Source organism: Corapipo altera, unplaced genomic scaffold (assembly GCF_003945725.1).
Source record: "Corapipo altera isolate COAL_440 unplaced genomic scaffold, ASM394572v1 212, whole genome shotgun sequence".
Lineage (NCBI taxonomy): Eukaryota > Metazoa > Chordata > Aves > Passeriformes > Pipridae > Corapipo > Corapipo altera.
This window is the reverse complement of record NW_020884944.1, coordinates 205407-220897: the sequence shown is the minus strand read 5'-3', so window position 1 is coordinate 220897 and position 15491 is coordinate 205407. Positions and strand designations below refer to the sequence as shown.

Here is a 15491-nt window from a genome sequence, read left to right as displayed (position 1 = left end):
TTCCACAAAAATAATGAGACTTCAGCCATTAATTCCAGTGGCAACAGAATCAACCTTGGCAATAGATCTTCCCTGCCATTAATAAAGTCTGCTGTTCTTTTTACTAATGCATTTGTTCACAAACACACATAACCAGGCAAAATGTCATGTGGATGCCCTTGGCATTGGATGCCCGGTCATTAACGATTCACATCAAACAGCTACCTGTTCAGAGAGTGATTACTTCTTTTTTTTTTTCTTTTTCCCCAATTTCTATAATCTATACTCTTTCCTGAAACCTAAAATTTGATACTTACTGATGCCAACAGCTGTAATAAGTTTAATCGCAAGTTCTGGGATTTCACACTGCATGAAGAAAGGTTCCAAAATGTAACGTCCAAATGCCAACGATATCACTGCTGTGGCAGCAGGGCTAGAGTAAAAACAACAAAGTAACAAAATTAATCAGTAATAGTACACAGATGTCATTCTTATGGGATCATGCTGTAACTTCACTATCACCGAACTGTGGACCTTAATTTTGGTGCCTGCTGATAACTGTGCTGACATGTCCCATGGTTTCTGAATGTAGCATTGTTCAGTGGTTCTGATCTTGACAGCAACACCTCTTACCACTTCTTATATCCATGCTGCAAAGCAGCCATAATCAGAAAGGAAAAGTACCAACAGAAATATTTATTCACTTGCTTGAAGTGAACACAGCCAGAATTGGTTTACATGGGTGAAACCCTGAATAAAAGTCAGTTTGAATTTTAGTGGCCAGGTATATCTCGCCCCTCAGAGACACAAGGAAATTAGTTTCAATCAAGTCGAGAATTCTGGTTTACTGAAAGAAGCACCAAAAAACCACCCAAGTTTGTTATGAAATTCTGAGACAATGGAAAAAAATTAATTAAAATGGGATTTCCTAGAATACAAACTGAATTTGTTCCTTTTATTGACTAACAACTTCCTAGCACTGCAAGTGACAGCAAAAATCCACGGAGCACAGAAAGCACCTACCATAAAATCAAGAAATGTCAAGAAAAGCAAGCGGTTGTTGGATTTACAAATTTGAAATGCTCATAATATTCGTACAGCCTTTCTCCTTGAGACAAGCTAATTGTTTGCCAGAACCCTTAGCCCTGACATGCATTAATAGCAAATTAGCCTTGAATCAGACACTGTCTGCATATTACAGTTCCAGTGGTCTGTTCACGTTCCATTTGGGAGGACACTTTCACCCTTCTTAGGACAGCTGGTGGCATCTGTGCTTTATCACACACCTCACACACTGTAAGGACAAAAGGGCATATGATTCTGTCTCAAAGGATTTCTGAGTTAAACCAAAGTCTATGCAAATTTCTTGTGAAAAAATATACAGCATTTAATAAAAGAACACCTCACTTTGATAAAAATGCTATGCAGAAGGGTAAAAATTCTGCAGAGAAGTTGTTATTCTCTACTGAACAACAAAGGAATTTTCCACAAGAGAGTTTCACCCTGGAAACAAAACCAACTTTCTTCAAGTTATCACTCAACCCAGAAGTCACACACTATACTGGACCAAGTTCCAGAGCAGCAAAGAGCAGAAGTATCTTCCTCGGAAAGTTTCTGCATGGATGAGCAAGGGCTGCTGCATGTGCATCTCCCATGCACGAGGACGTTCCTCCCACTGGCCAGCAAATGGCTTTGCAAATTTTGCCTAGATTTTTACAGACATTTACAGACTTTACCTCAGTGCAATATTTCTAACTCACATAAGAAAATCACCAGGTCTCCAGTTTTTAAATATTGCAGCCTGCCAAAAGTAGTTTGAAGTGCCCTAGATCAGATGAAAGATGACATCTTTGGAGATGTAACAGACTTTTTTTTCTCAGTCTGAGCTCCTTTTCCCAGGACTTGGATTTTTCTCTCCCTTTTAAGGAAAAGCCTTTTTAGAGAAGCAGTCGCTGCTACCTGCACCACTCTGTTTCTAAAATCATAACTCCTAAATTACACCTCTAATAAATAGCTTTGTCTCTGGCACTCCCATGTCTGGGAGGAGATGTTGCTGGCAGTGCAGGCAATCAGTGGATGTGGAAGTTCAAAGAATGGAGCAGTGTTCAAAAAATGTGCAGGTGGGGTGTTTAGGGACACAGCCTAGTGGTGGATTCAGCGGTGCTGAGTTAATGGAGGTCTTTTTCAACCTCAGTGATTCTGTGCTTTTCCTTCTGACTACAATCCTGAGGGCTGGCAGCCCTCAATAGCTCTGTGTTCAACAGCAGATAGTAAGCACACAAGCAGCTTTCACTGAGGGGGAAGGACACAAAACACCACCAAGGGAGGAGCAGGTCAGTGCCCCAACAAATACCACAGGTGAGTCAGGCACCTGGCAGTGCACTTTTACCCAGTCTGCATTTAGCAACCACCACAGACTACAGACAATGCAGTCACACGGTCATTTCACTTGTTCGAAAACTAGTTGTTTGGGGCTTTTTTCAAGGTATGTATACTTATAAAATACTCGCGACCTGACTTTTGGGGAGAAAAAAGTTCACGCTTGCAGTAGATGAGGAGCAGCACAGTGTAAGGCATAACTAAACAGCAGGTGATGCTGCCACAGTTTAATCAGTATGTGGGCAGAGTTTAAGTGTGTCCTACAGAGCAAAGTAGTGCCTGTAGAGATATATGTAGGAAATGCTTACTTTGGTTGCAACTGCTCCACCAGCCTCTGAGTGTGATAATCCTGCAATCTTTGAGAGGAAAAAACAGCTTAGCTGAGAAGTGCCTGTGCAAATTCATCTGCCGAAAACAAATATAGACACATATTTGGTCTCAACTTCTTTGATAGCAGCAGCCAATTAGTTTCCTGGTGCAGGAGTCAGGTATAAAACTCTACAGAGGTTCAGCAGCGCTGCTCTGATCATCACAAGTTATAACATGTACACACCTCTCTTGCTGCCTCTCTGGCTGATTAAAGAGTTCACTGATGTTCATTCCCATGCAAGATGATTATTTTCTGGGTGTGGGGCAGATCATGATGACTAAGAGTATTTTCATTACATTCCTGGGACACTGTCATACGTAAAAAAATAATTATTTTGTGAGGAGAAGAATTCATGAAGCCTGCTTTCTTGTGGGTGTTTGTGCCTGTGTTAATAAGGTCCCTCTGCCTAACAAGGTGTAGGTTAAGAGAGGGATTTGTAACACTGCTCTCTTTTGTTGATTTTGTGACGTGAAATGATATAGCTGTTCACAGCACTGTGAAAACATAGATCTCACTCCTCTGATTTTCATTTTTGGCAGAAGGTTAATACAGTGGAGACATCTGCCCTTTCATCACACTTGATGGAAATTACGCAGTTAATTCAAAGGTTATGTGTGGGTGGGGAGGATGTGCGGGACCATCTGACACATAGAATTATTTCCTCCGGAAACAACATAAGGATTTATGTATTCATAATGACTCAGCACTGTCAGCACTTTTAAACTCCATAATCTACGTTAGAACTTGTCAGTGTTATGTAAACATAGTTGTGATCCGAAATGAGGCTTGTGCTTTTGTGACTAATCTGCTGATTGCGGGAGTGCTAACCAGCCTGAGGTGGGGATGGAGCACTCCCAAAGTCATTATGCATAAGTGAGTTGCCCTGTTCTACATGTATCAAGCTCTCCAACATCAGCAATACTGTAAAAATAAAAAGAAAAATTCAAAGGGCCACGTGAGTTTGATACAAAGATCCATTTACATTATGAAAGTTTATTTGATATGATCTGGCATCTTTCTATTGTAGTTCATTTATATAGCATCAAAGGCTTACAAACCAAAACAACACTTTGGACATTTTAGATATGTGAAGACTTAATGTCGCTTTATTTGGTCAGCTAGTGTGCTTTTCACAGTAAAAGTTCTCCAACACCCCACAAAAGCAAAAAATGGGGATCCAGGCTGACATATAAAGCACACATGGTGCTCCTGATTCTGAACACTACTGGGCAATAGCTTCACCAGGAGTTATTCCTCTGTCCACAGACAACAGCAACTGCTCTAAAAGCTACTGCCAAGACTCAGAAAATTTAAAGGTGATTTCCCTCTCCCACTGTACTATATCTAGGTATGGGGTTTATTAGTGACATTAATGGATACAGTAAGCTTAGCAAAATTAAAGCAAGTAGTTTAATTTGTGTGGCAGGCAGTTTTCTTAGAATCTTTCATTTCCTTCATATATGTCTTCTTGAATGTTTCAATACTGACAAGCAAAATAACATTTCTAAACTCTCTGAAGCAACTATACTAAAAGAACACAGTTAATTAATCAAGATATATTTTATTTGTTTTGCCCATCATGTATTGGACATTTTTCTTTATGGCTGAAAAGCATTTTCTTATCAGAAAAGAAACAGAAAAGTTACATTACACTTACCGAATAATGAGTAGTTCAACCCAGACTCTCACAAAAGCAGGTAATGGACCAAAGGCCTCCAGGATATAGGTGTAGTGACCACCAGATTTCTTAATGCATGTTCCTAGTTCAGCATAGCAGAGGGCACCTATGAGAATTAAACTGTGGTATCACAAGAGGCATCCAGAAATACCTTTCAAAACATTTACAGGCCAAACAACAGAGCTGCCATGGTATCATACCTACTTTTTATAGATTTATTTTTTCCAATCAATTTTGTAAGTCCCAATTCATTCAGCTAGACATGCAGTTGACCAAACTGTACATATATAAAGTTACATTTATTTGTAAAGCCACTGGACAAGCTATTTACTATCAACAAGTGTTGTTACTCATCTTCATCTTGTGAAGAGGGACAACAAAGCAGGGTGTCACACCAGCTACCCTACTTCCCAGACAGCCAGACTCCACTACTAAGTGAAAGTTTTCTGACACATTTGCTTGTTGTCAAAGGCTGCTCAGCTCCTTTCAATCTTAGAGATGCCTGGCTCAACCTCTGAAGAAAATCCTGAAGACTGTATTACCTCTTCTCAGCCACGGGCAAAAGCAACCAACTGGCAAAAATTCGGAAGCGGGAACTGCAAATTAAGAATTTTCCTCGAGTACTCCTCATATATTATATACAAAATTCGGGGCATGGCTTAGCCCTGGCTTTTCAACACCAGTGGAGTGGTCTTGTGTGCTACAAATGCAGTGAAAGCTCAGGACCAACATTCAGTCACCAAGCCAGGGGATTCTCAGCTCCACGGGTGGGCTGCATCAACAGAGAAGTCTACCAAAGCTGATAAACATAGGTAGCCCTTTTAGAAGAGACTGAGAAGCCAGATGAAAATAGTAATAAAGTTTGTAAGCACTGTACAACACAGAGTTAAGCTCAGCAACATATACAAATTCATCTCAGCTCTGTTCCTTGCATGCTTTCATGCCACAACACTTTTAGATAAAAACTAGAGTTGTCAAAACATCACACGTACAATTCCATTAAAGCTGAACCACATAATGACAAATTCCATCCTTGCTCATTTGCTTTGGGGCTTTGCAAAAACGTGGCAGTTTTTATCTATTCTTCAGCTTACCTGAAAGTGTACTTAAAGGAATCCCTACAGCCACATTAAAAAAAGCTAATGCTGGGTTTTCTTTCGCCAGGCTCCTCTGTGGAAGTTCAGGATGAAGTTAAATTGTTTCCATACCTGTTATACACACAGCCTCAGCAAGACCTTAAGTGACCTTAACGTGTAATTTAACTATAATTGAGTCATGGAGGAATTAAAAACAACCATGTGGAAAAAAAAAACAAAAACAAAAAGACACAAAAAAACCAAAATTGTAAGAGATCCACTCTGAGAAAGAGATAGTATCTTTTGTTTAGCCAAATTACACTCTTCATATCTAGAGGTCTAGAAAATGAGCTACCAATTCTGTCTGATAAAAGAGATTTTTCTTTTCCTTTTTTTTTTTTGTACAGACTTTACTTCACAGCCAGAAAATCACTACTACTACAATTACAGCCCAAAATGCGGTGCTTAAGCGAACTCTGTGTTGACTAAATCAAAAGAGCAAGGTCTTCTGACAGTTTCAAATTGATTCTGAGGTTTTTCTTGATAGGGGAATTTTGATTACAGGCAGGACTTCCATGTTTGTACAACAGATTATGCTGCACATTGTACCAACACATTTAACATTTGACCCAAATGGGTCCTAACTCACACTGTCTGTTTGGCCTGGGTGGGCTCAGCCTGTAAACCATCTGTGTCTCCCTAAAACTCAGAGCCAACTTACACAAGGTGGCATTTGCCTGTTCCACCTATTAAGCAGACACAGATACGTGTGTTAGTCCTTATTTGTCCTCTTTACCTCCTGCCAGTAAACAGGTCATTTCTGTTTTAAATAAAGCCAATATTCATGTTAGCTCTTCAGCTTCTTTGAGATTAACTCATTAAATAGGTCAATGAACCCTCTGTCCCGCAGAGGCCGGGGTGGGGTTTTCCACTCTGAATGGGGGTTTTGTGTACTGAACAACTAAACTGGACTTCTTCAGAATTTAACACTCTTCAAGAATACACAGAATTAGTAAAAACTCCCACGATAAGCAAGCCAGCAATAAAACTCCCATGACAAATTTGCTTCCAACGCACTGTTTGTGGTAGTCCAGTCTTTGAAAGCTACATCATGAGTGAGGAATGAAGTAAAGCGATGGGGAGAGCGGTTATTAGTGTTATTGTTTTGCTCCCTTTCATGCCAATACAGCTTACATACAGTGGGAATTATTCCTCTCAGACCTTGCTCTAGCCTCTAGGGAACTAAGTCGAGCTGTCTAAACATTTCAGTGGTGTTCAAGCCACATGACCCGTATCTCCAGCTGCTGGGGGCCTTACAAGTCAAATGTAAACTACCTCTTACAGACAGGAGAAAAATATACATACAGCACATTTTATGGAATAAAATGAACATTTGATTTTTCTGTTCCTTTAGGGACCCATAAGAAACAATAATTTACGCTTCCAACTTTCACCAGCTGGGTGCTGGGGGTGAGGTGGGCAGGGGTTGCAGATCTTTGCACCCTCCACAAACCTTCTGTAGCCCCATTGGTCCTCAAGCTCTGCTCTGTGACTTGCTATCCAATAGTAAAATCAGACAAATAATCACGATAATCCACCGGCTGCCCCTCCGGACCAATTAGAAACTTTGCAGGGACTTACCAAAAAGTGAGAGGATACCACATGCTGTCCAGACAGTCAAGGACATGCCCACGCTGCCTGTGTTCTTCAGGATGCCTTTGGGAGAGATGAAGATGCCAGCTCCAATGATAGTGCCAATTATGATGGATATCCCCCTCAAAAGCGTCACTTTCTTCTTCAGTACAACTTTTCCCTCCAGGGCTGGCTGTCCGCTGTCCACAGAGGACAACCTGCCATTAGCTTGCCCCTGCAAGTAGCTTCCATTAGAGACCGTGGGCAGAGCAGCTTTCCTAGGCATGCTACAGTGCCACCAGCACACTGACAGCAAGCACAGGCAGAAAAGTTTTCAGCAGGAACTCAAGGCTTTTTTTTCCCCCTCTCTGTGTAGCCAACTACTTTGTCTCTTCCTCTGTCCTCTCTTATCTTTCCAGCTGCTCCTACGCACAGGTAACAAGCTCCTAAAGAGTATGTGAGCCCTTCCTGCGATCCGAGCCTGGCTCAGGAACACCTGCGCTTTCACACAGTGAGCTGGTACTGCCCTATCATTGGAAACCAGCTCAGCTTCCGCGTGGACTTGTATTTAAGCTCTTGTCATACCAAGTTACTCCAGCTGAATGATGATGCAAATTCTCCAGGTTTGCATCAGCCATTTGAGAAAACTCTGGCATTACTCAGCATTTCGCTTTTTTCCGGCCACCCCCCCCTCCTTTTTTTCCTTTCCTTCTTAAACCGTAGGGGCATGTTGCACAACTGACCTGAGGGTGGTGGGAAGAACAAAGGACTTTGCAGCAAGCAGACCGAGCCAAACCTGGCCAATCAAGCTAAGCACCCCGAGACACGCTCCCAATTTTTTTTTAAAGCAACTCGCAGCCAGAAACAAAAGCTTGCCTAAACATAAAGCTCGTCAGAGCGCAAGGGGAAAAGAAATCAAACAGGATACGTCATCTCTGGGTCTAATCCAATTTCATTCTCGAAAAACTCTTAACAAAAAAGTTAAGTTTGCAAGGGCTGAACTTCTTGAGTTGCCCTTGATCAGTCTCTCTCCCCACGTCTATGTTACTTACTCGGAAATCTGTGTAGGGACCAGGACCTACCTAAAGGATAATACAGCCCCCGTGTTACCCCGAGTTGCTTAGCAACACCCCCCAATCAGCCTAAAGAACAGCCAGGGGTTATTTCCACAGAACGGTGATTTTCATATGCGCAGCTTGTTTCCAGGATGTCGGTAAGCAACACCACTTCTCGTTAAAAAAAATACTTTAAAGTTTACGGGCCGACTCGAGCGTGTGATCCGGCAGGAGGAGGGCAACACCCTAGAGCACGGAATCTCCAGCAGCTCAGGAATCAGCATGGGATTTTTTTGTTGTCGCAGAGCTTCCCTGAGCCCATAAACAGGTATTCAGATGCATACGTACATTTGTTTCACGACCTGATCATTCAAATTCAAACCTGAGCAATTAAACTGTTAAAAAGAGGTGCATTTCCCCAAAATAAAGCAAAAATCTACAGCCTTCAAACACTTGTGACCTAATCAAGGGACAGGCTGTGCAATATATGTCAAAGGGGAAAAATCCTTCGTGGTATACCTATTGTAGCTGCTCATGGCTTCAGATTAGATCAGTGAAGTGAGAAATTACTGCTGCAGTTACTGCTCTTACAGGTATTGCTTAATTAGTACCTAGGTTTGACAGGGAAAATAAGATAAGTTAAACCATTTTATCATTCAAAAAGCAGGCACTGAGCTCAGAGCACAACTGTGCTTTCAAATTCATGTGAGAAAGAGGAAATCCAGGACTATCAACATGCTGCAGCTGTAAAACTGCAGTGTTTTTAAAGCCTCATATTTTCAGTTATAACTCACCTGTAATAGCTGGCACTGAGATAAAAGAAGGCATAAAAAAAAAGCTTATCTGGTTTAAATGCACACAGGTAAAAAGCAAAGTGGTTGTAGATTTTGACTGCATAGCAGTCAAGTAGTGCTTGCCTGTTTTCTGAACATATCTACTTCTCCCTCATCTACTGATATGCTCAGCAGCTGATCCCCCACTTCCCTGTACAGCCCACACTCCTGTTGTCACTGCACTGAGTGCCCAACCTTTTTGGGAAGTGACTGTCCATCCAGTATGTGCCACTGGTGACTGCACAGACCGACGGCAGGCGGGATCTTGTCACAGCCAGTTTTCGAGGAAGTAGTTACATGCAAAGCCAGGACCAGGTGGCATGCTATGGCAAGTTGTTTTCCCCTGATGCACATTTCACACACTGCCCCCCAACAAGATTAGGCAACTTCATCAAATCAAACCAGCAAAAAGCATTAACTACAGACATGGACTGGGCTGATGACCTTTAATTTTCAAAGGCTCTTTAATGAATAAACACAAGACATCTTCAAACATCTACTACTTTGAGGTAATCATTTTTAACTGGTGTTTATCCTTTATTTACACAGGAAGATGGTTCCAAGATCAAACTTAAAGCTCAATAACCAGACAATTCTGAGGCAGCTCCCAGCAATCCAGCTGGCTGCAAGAGCCATCCAGTACAAATGTTGGGCAGTATAATGGCTTTCAAGTATCATTTGATCACTAGCCAGTAGAATACATGTTTGCCCTTTGGACATAGCAATTAACGCTCTCCCACGCAGGGAAAAGGGTGCTTGCTCCTTCTGTGGTATCAGGATGGCATGCATGCAAAGCTTAGGACCACATGAAATTCCCAGAGAAATTTATAAGGTGGGACCTGAGGAAGGCTGGATGCAGAAGACTCTTTTTCTTAACTACTGGCAGCTCACTCATTGACCTCACTATTTGTAGCCTCCCCCGTGAGTACTGTTGTGCACACTGCTTCTCAATGCTACCCACTAAAAATAAGAAAAATAGGAGCAGTTTTTCTCCTTTGAGTTCCAGCTTTACTTCCAATTATCGGTTCCACCCAGGGTAGGGAATGTTTATTTGGTGTTGGGGGATTATTTGTTATATTGTGGAAATTTCATGAGAATTTTCCATCACCTGAGCCCAGTCCTAAGGAGGACATGAAGCTGGAAGAGGCTCATAACTGTCTGCTGCCCCCATTACACAGTATACTCACAAAATCTCTTCTGATTATTTGTAGCCCACCATCACTTTTATTTGAATTATTCATCACAGAGCGAGAACCACTGTGCAAACACAAGAGACAAGGCTCAGTGTCTTTTCAGAGAGCTCTTCTGAAAACACCTAGAACAGCCCCATTCTTCCATAAAAACTCACTCTAAAAACAGAACAAAAAGGTATAAGGTGCAGTTTTCTCTGGACTGAAATTATTTGAAGCAGTGTTTCTAAAAATGATACTCTGAAAATAAACCTTCAGCCTCTTGTAGCAGCTGGCATTGTGCACAGCCTTTTATTGTTTCTCTCCACTTGGTTGTTTGTTTTTTTTTCCCAGTTCATACAAGTCCTCCTACACCTATACCCAGCAAAGACCTAAACCACCAGCAGAAAGGTTCATCTCCCCAGGCTGGTTGCCTGCTGCCATGGGTGAGCTCTGGTGAACAGGACCTGTCACGGTGTGAACAACCTTTCTGTCAGCTGCACCTGACTACTCAATGCTCAAGCATCACACAGAATAATGGTACTACAGCATTTCACAGACCCAACAGTCCTGACACAGAGTCACCCCCAGTTACCACACTAGTAGAGCTTGTGCCGATACCTGGACACAGCTCTATCTTTCAAAAGAAGCTATAATTTTGATATTTTCCCTGGGAAATGCTAAGAACACACACACACACACATACACACAGAGCATTCCCTTTTATGCTAATGCTACAAGAAACAAAGAGAAGTGAAGGACCTAAAATTCAAGCCTGAACTTGAGTTCCCACTTCTCAAGCCCACAAAAACCACAATTTCTAGGTGCAGAGAGCATACCTTGACAATCCTTCCAGGCATTTGTATATCAGCTTATTGCATCCAACAAATCCAAGGAGTCACAAGTCAGGCCTCCAGGCCACACATTGCCACACTGACTGGAGACACGGGAATAAAAAAGGAAGTACAGCAAGACTGAAGAGGCGAGGAAAGCCCCAAACTCTCTTATGTGGGTGGTGTGGCATGAAAAATGTTGTTTAGAAAACTGATCTGAGTCTTCTCTGTATAATGCCGAGTTGTTTGTGAGCCTCAGAAAGCAGCCCTGTAGGAAGGCAGTAGTCTGGTTTCAAATGTCAAAGGATGGCAAAATACCTAAAAGTATTTGTTTCATGTAGATAATCTAGCATCAAAAAGTTTTGACTGGGGATTTTTGCTCCCTTTGTAGTGCTGAGGAGGAGTTTAACTAGCATTAGGGGGAAAAAATAATCTGTAAGCATTTAAGAACTAAGGTGTCCTTGGGAATTGAGAATAAATCATCATGAAGTAACAAAAATCTCAGCAGATTGGGATGGGGTTTTTAAGTTATAATGCAAACAGAAGTCTGAGAAGATTGAAACAATTTGTTATTATCTCTACTACAGGTCAAAGCTTTAGTTAAAAATGGAATTACTGAGAATGTTAGGGGGAGTGTTATTTTGTAGTCGGAGACTTACAAATTACTCGCCTAATTATTTTACATTCCACTTTGTGCTGAATACAAAGATGATATTTAGCAGCAAAACAAAAACTGAGAAGGAATGAAATACACATCCAGCTCACAGGCTTAAAAAATAAGATAAAACCACTATAAGAAATCCAAAAGCAATTCAAATATTATTTCTTATCTTTTCAGTCAAAAGCTTCCAATAAAAGGCAGGAAACAAATAGAAATCTGGTACCAAGAAGACTGCAGACAACAATAGCAGTCTAGAAGGCAAATACTTCTGAAAGTTTGCCTGTCTCCCATTTGCTGATAGCTGCCAGTCAATTTTCGGCTGGAATAGAAAAGAAAAAAAAAAGGGATTTCAGAAATCCTTCCTATTTTTCTCACTATTAAAGTTCTATTTCAAAAGACATGATGATTTTGCCTGATGGTTTGACAGTTTAATGGATCATTTTTAAGCAGACAGGAATCATTAGTACCTGGTACCAAGCAAGAAAACTCCTCGTGAGAGAAAGCCGATTCTTACTGAGGGCCTGTGTGTGTGAAAACATGAGTGTGTTTTATACCACCTCATTTTTCATATTCAGGGCATATGTAATCATAACCTAAGCAGTGCTGTACATAAATATTATTCTTGAGTCTTCTGTGTTTGCATTTCTCATCAGCAGAATAAGACAACAATTTTCAGAGTCCCTATGTTATTGTTCCTCAGCTTTTGGATGAAAACACTGAGATACCTCATGACACTCAAGAAATCAAGACCTCAGAGTAAATTTCCATCAAAACTGCATGTGCTGAATACCTGGCACGATGGTAAGATTGCTGGCAGCTTCAGGGAGTCAGGATTTTACTTGGGCTGACTCAGGCTAGGCTGGGCATGTGAACAGAATTAACTGGCACTTCAGAAAAAAATTGCCTTTGGAAAAAATCAAGATAGAGACAGAATTAGCACTGAGTATGCTTTCTACCCCATTTTCCCATTTTTCGTATGAGAATTCTTCACACTAGATAAAAAGCTTATAGTGTGAAGAAAACATACCAGAGTTACATAGATTATCAGATTTAAACTTGGCTCTTTAACCACATCTTATTCACTCTTATTGTATTTTTCATACAGTTTATACAGTATCATCTATCCATTTGGATTATTTTTCTATTTATCCAAGCGCTGAACTTTCTGGGAGTCATGGTTTTTTTCACTATAAATCAAACCATTCTTTTTTTTAAAGGGCTACCTTATCCCAATTCACGGGTGTGGCAGGCACATTCAGCCAGTGAATTCTGTTACGAAAATAATGCATGAAAAATTCTGGAGAAGGGAGTTCAAGAATTTAAGTAAAGTTTTAATTTACTGAGCACTCAATGGGGAAATCTTTCAGATCCCTTGGATCTGAACTGCAGTTCCTTACTCCCACCCTTAACAAAAGGTCACCTGTCTTTCCCATCATATTAAGCAAGCTCATTCCCCTTCTGTTGCATACAACTTAGATTAGATGGAGCATATATGCAAAGTTATTTGATTTTCCCTAAACAGAAAACTACACTCTTACCCAAGAATAACTGTAATGGGATTTTTAGGTCCCATTTAGTTCTCATTCCTCTCACAATTGCCATATGCAGCAATAGTTGCACCTATGGATTTCTCTTTTTGTTTATTTAATGTAGGGGGGTTTTATGCCTGGAAACCAAAAAAGTCTTGGCTGGGGCCTTGTGCAGGTCATGAATGCAATAAGGTCAGGCTCTAGTCAATAAGCTCCTTCTTCAGCATCAGGTCAGGGCTTCTTTAGCATCAGGAGCAATGGCACAACATCTTCATCGATAAAGATGGACAGAAGCATCTCAAGGGTTGAAGCAGTGACAGAGTTTACCACAAGAAGGGATTTAAACTGCAGATAAGCAAAAGCACATGTGTGCAGAGAAATGATTGGCAGTCAATCATTCACACTGCCATCGTAATTTAGCACTGAAATGAAGCCTATGGATCCTACAGGGAATCATTTTATTGGCATCTAAATGCCCATACTATGTCTTCTTGAAGTATTAAGAACTCCATCAGAAAAAGCGCTTGCTTGGAGCGCCGCCAAGGTGCTTCAGCAGTTTGTACTAGTGTAGCCCCATATATTATTCTCACACTTCAATAGAGAGGAGCATCTTAGTGCTGAGGTCAGCCTCTGCTTCTTCTTTGAAAGTGAAGTTCCTGTTTACCACATTCACAATCTGTTCTTAGAGACACTGTCTATTCAAGCATAGCAATTCTACCATGTTTTGTGACATTTAGTAAGAAGATTTTGAAGACAATGTACAGCAGATGCACACTGTGTGTAGTCTTGATGAGGGTATTTCTGACTTGTCTACCCTGGACTTTAAAATGTTGTGCAAAACAACTACCATGTCAGAAATCTGCCCTCTTTCCCCTCCCCAGTGAGTTGGTCCAGTTTACCCAGAGTCTCAGAAGTCCAGTCTCCAGGACAACAAGAAGTAGTGACATGAATTTCTAAGTACATTTCTAACCCACTCTTCACATATAAGCTTAAAAACAGCCAACAGCTCAACTCTGTGCATAATGCACCAATTCCAGCATTTTTCCATCCCTCCCACATTTAATCTAGTCCAAAGATTAAGACAGAAAGCTTTTCTACCCAATGCCTCTACTATTACCAGACTCTTTTACAACAAAACCAACACTAACCTCAGTTTTATTCTTCTTTGTTAGTACTTTGCTTGCACTTCAAAAAGGAGAGTTGAGAAGACCCTAAAATTACACACTTTGAGGACTCTTGCCTTAAAATAAATGGATATAATCAGTATTGCTCACACTTTTCCAGGGGGTCCAGGCCCCTCACTGTCCCCTCTCAGGGATGGTGGCAGAGAGGGATTCAACAGAACGAAAGACTCCCGCTCCTCTTGAGTCAAAACAGCACATGAAGTTAACTGGGGTCATTTCCAAGCAGCAAAATACCTCCCTGTAACAGGTACTCCTGTGGCATACAGAAGGCTTGAAGAGAGGGAGTACAGAAAGATGCTGCATTGTAAATAATGTGAACACTTACTGGAGAATAGGTCAAAGTACCACAGAAATTTAAATCAGAGGAAACTGAACTGCTCCTGTATCAATTTCTCTTCAGGTTACCCAATGTAGGGTTTTATTTATTCCTAATTAAAGAAAACAAATATTTACTTGGACAGGAGAACAGGCTAAACAGAGAGATCATGCTAATCATCTGAATATACTTCAGACTAACGACTTCAGTTTATAAAACCCTTTCAGAGAAACTAGGGAAAATACGCCAATTCAGCTTTCTGAAAACAAACATAAATTTAAAGGCATCTCCTCAGACATGACAGCAATGAATCTGGTACATAAAGAATATCTTGCCATTAATTCTTGCTTTATTTTAGTTTTTGATCTTTATTTCTCACCTTTTCTCCAACCTAAAGCACACTCTCTAAAGCCTGAACTAAAGTAAAAGCCATTCCAAATTTCTTCTTACTTTTCCATTTCCAGGGGGCAATGAATACTCAGGTCTCAGTGAATCTTCAGGAATAATGCAGAATTCACTCTTTGACCCAGATCCCCATCGTTATCCCACACAGCTCAGCTAAGCCTACGCCAAGCCAAGCAGCTTAATTCAGAGCCTTTCCCGTCCTTGCTGCCCCTCGGGCCAGTTTTAAGCTTTGGAGGAGGACATGACCAATCAGTTGAGCCAGCTTTGTGTGTCCACAGTAGTGCAGAGACAAGCAGAAATCTTGGTGAGGAGGCAGCAGTTCCCAGCTTGCCTTTTGGCATTGGTGCCATTCCTTAACCTGTTCTGGGGGATGCCACATCTCCTTCCCACCA

General features: G+C 41.1%; 1 protein-coding gene across 6 annotated transcripts in view; it reads right to left on the bottom strand.

Annotated features, from left to right (window-relative positions):
- SLC7A11 (solute carrier family 7 member 11) overlaps positions 1-15491 on the bottom strand; it is a 220052-nt gene that overhangs the window by 51666 nt on the left and 152895 nt on the right. For 2 of the 6 annotated variants that reach the window (XM_027662244.1, XM_027662243.1), the window contains exons 5-7: positions 7124-7198; positions 4386-4512; positions 297-412 (exon numbers count right to left, since the gene is read on the bottom strand). In XM_027662244.1, the coding sequence (XP_027518045.1) occupies positions 297-412; positions 4386-4512; positions 7124-7169 (289 nt within the window). In that variant the 5' untranslated portion in view covers positions 7170-7198. Of the gene's footprint in view, positions 1-296; positions 413-4385; positions 4513-6131; positions 6229-7123; positions 8212-11010; positions 11273-11888; positions 11985-12455; positions 12570-14342; positions 14774-15491 lie in introns of those variants that run through there. The other 4 variants (XM_027662241.1, XM_027662242.1, XM_027662245.1 and 1 more) reach the window with 4 other exon arrangements.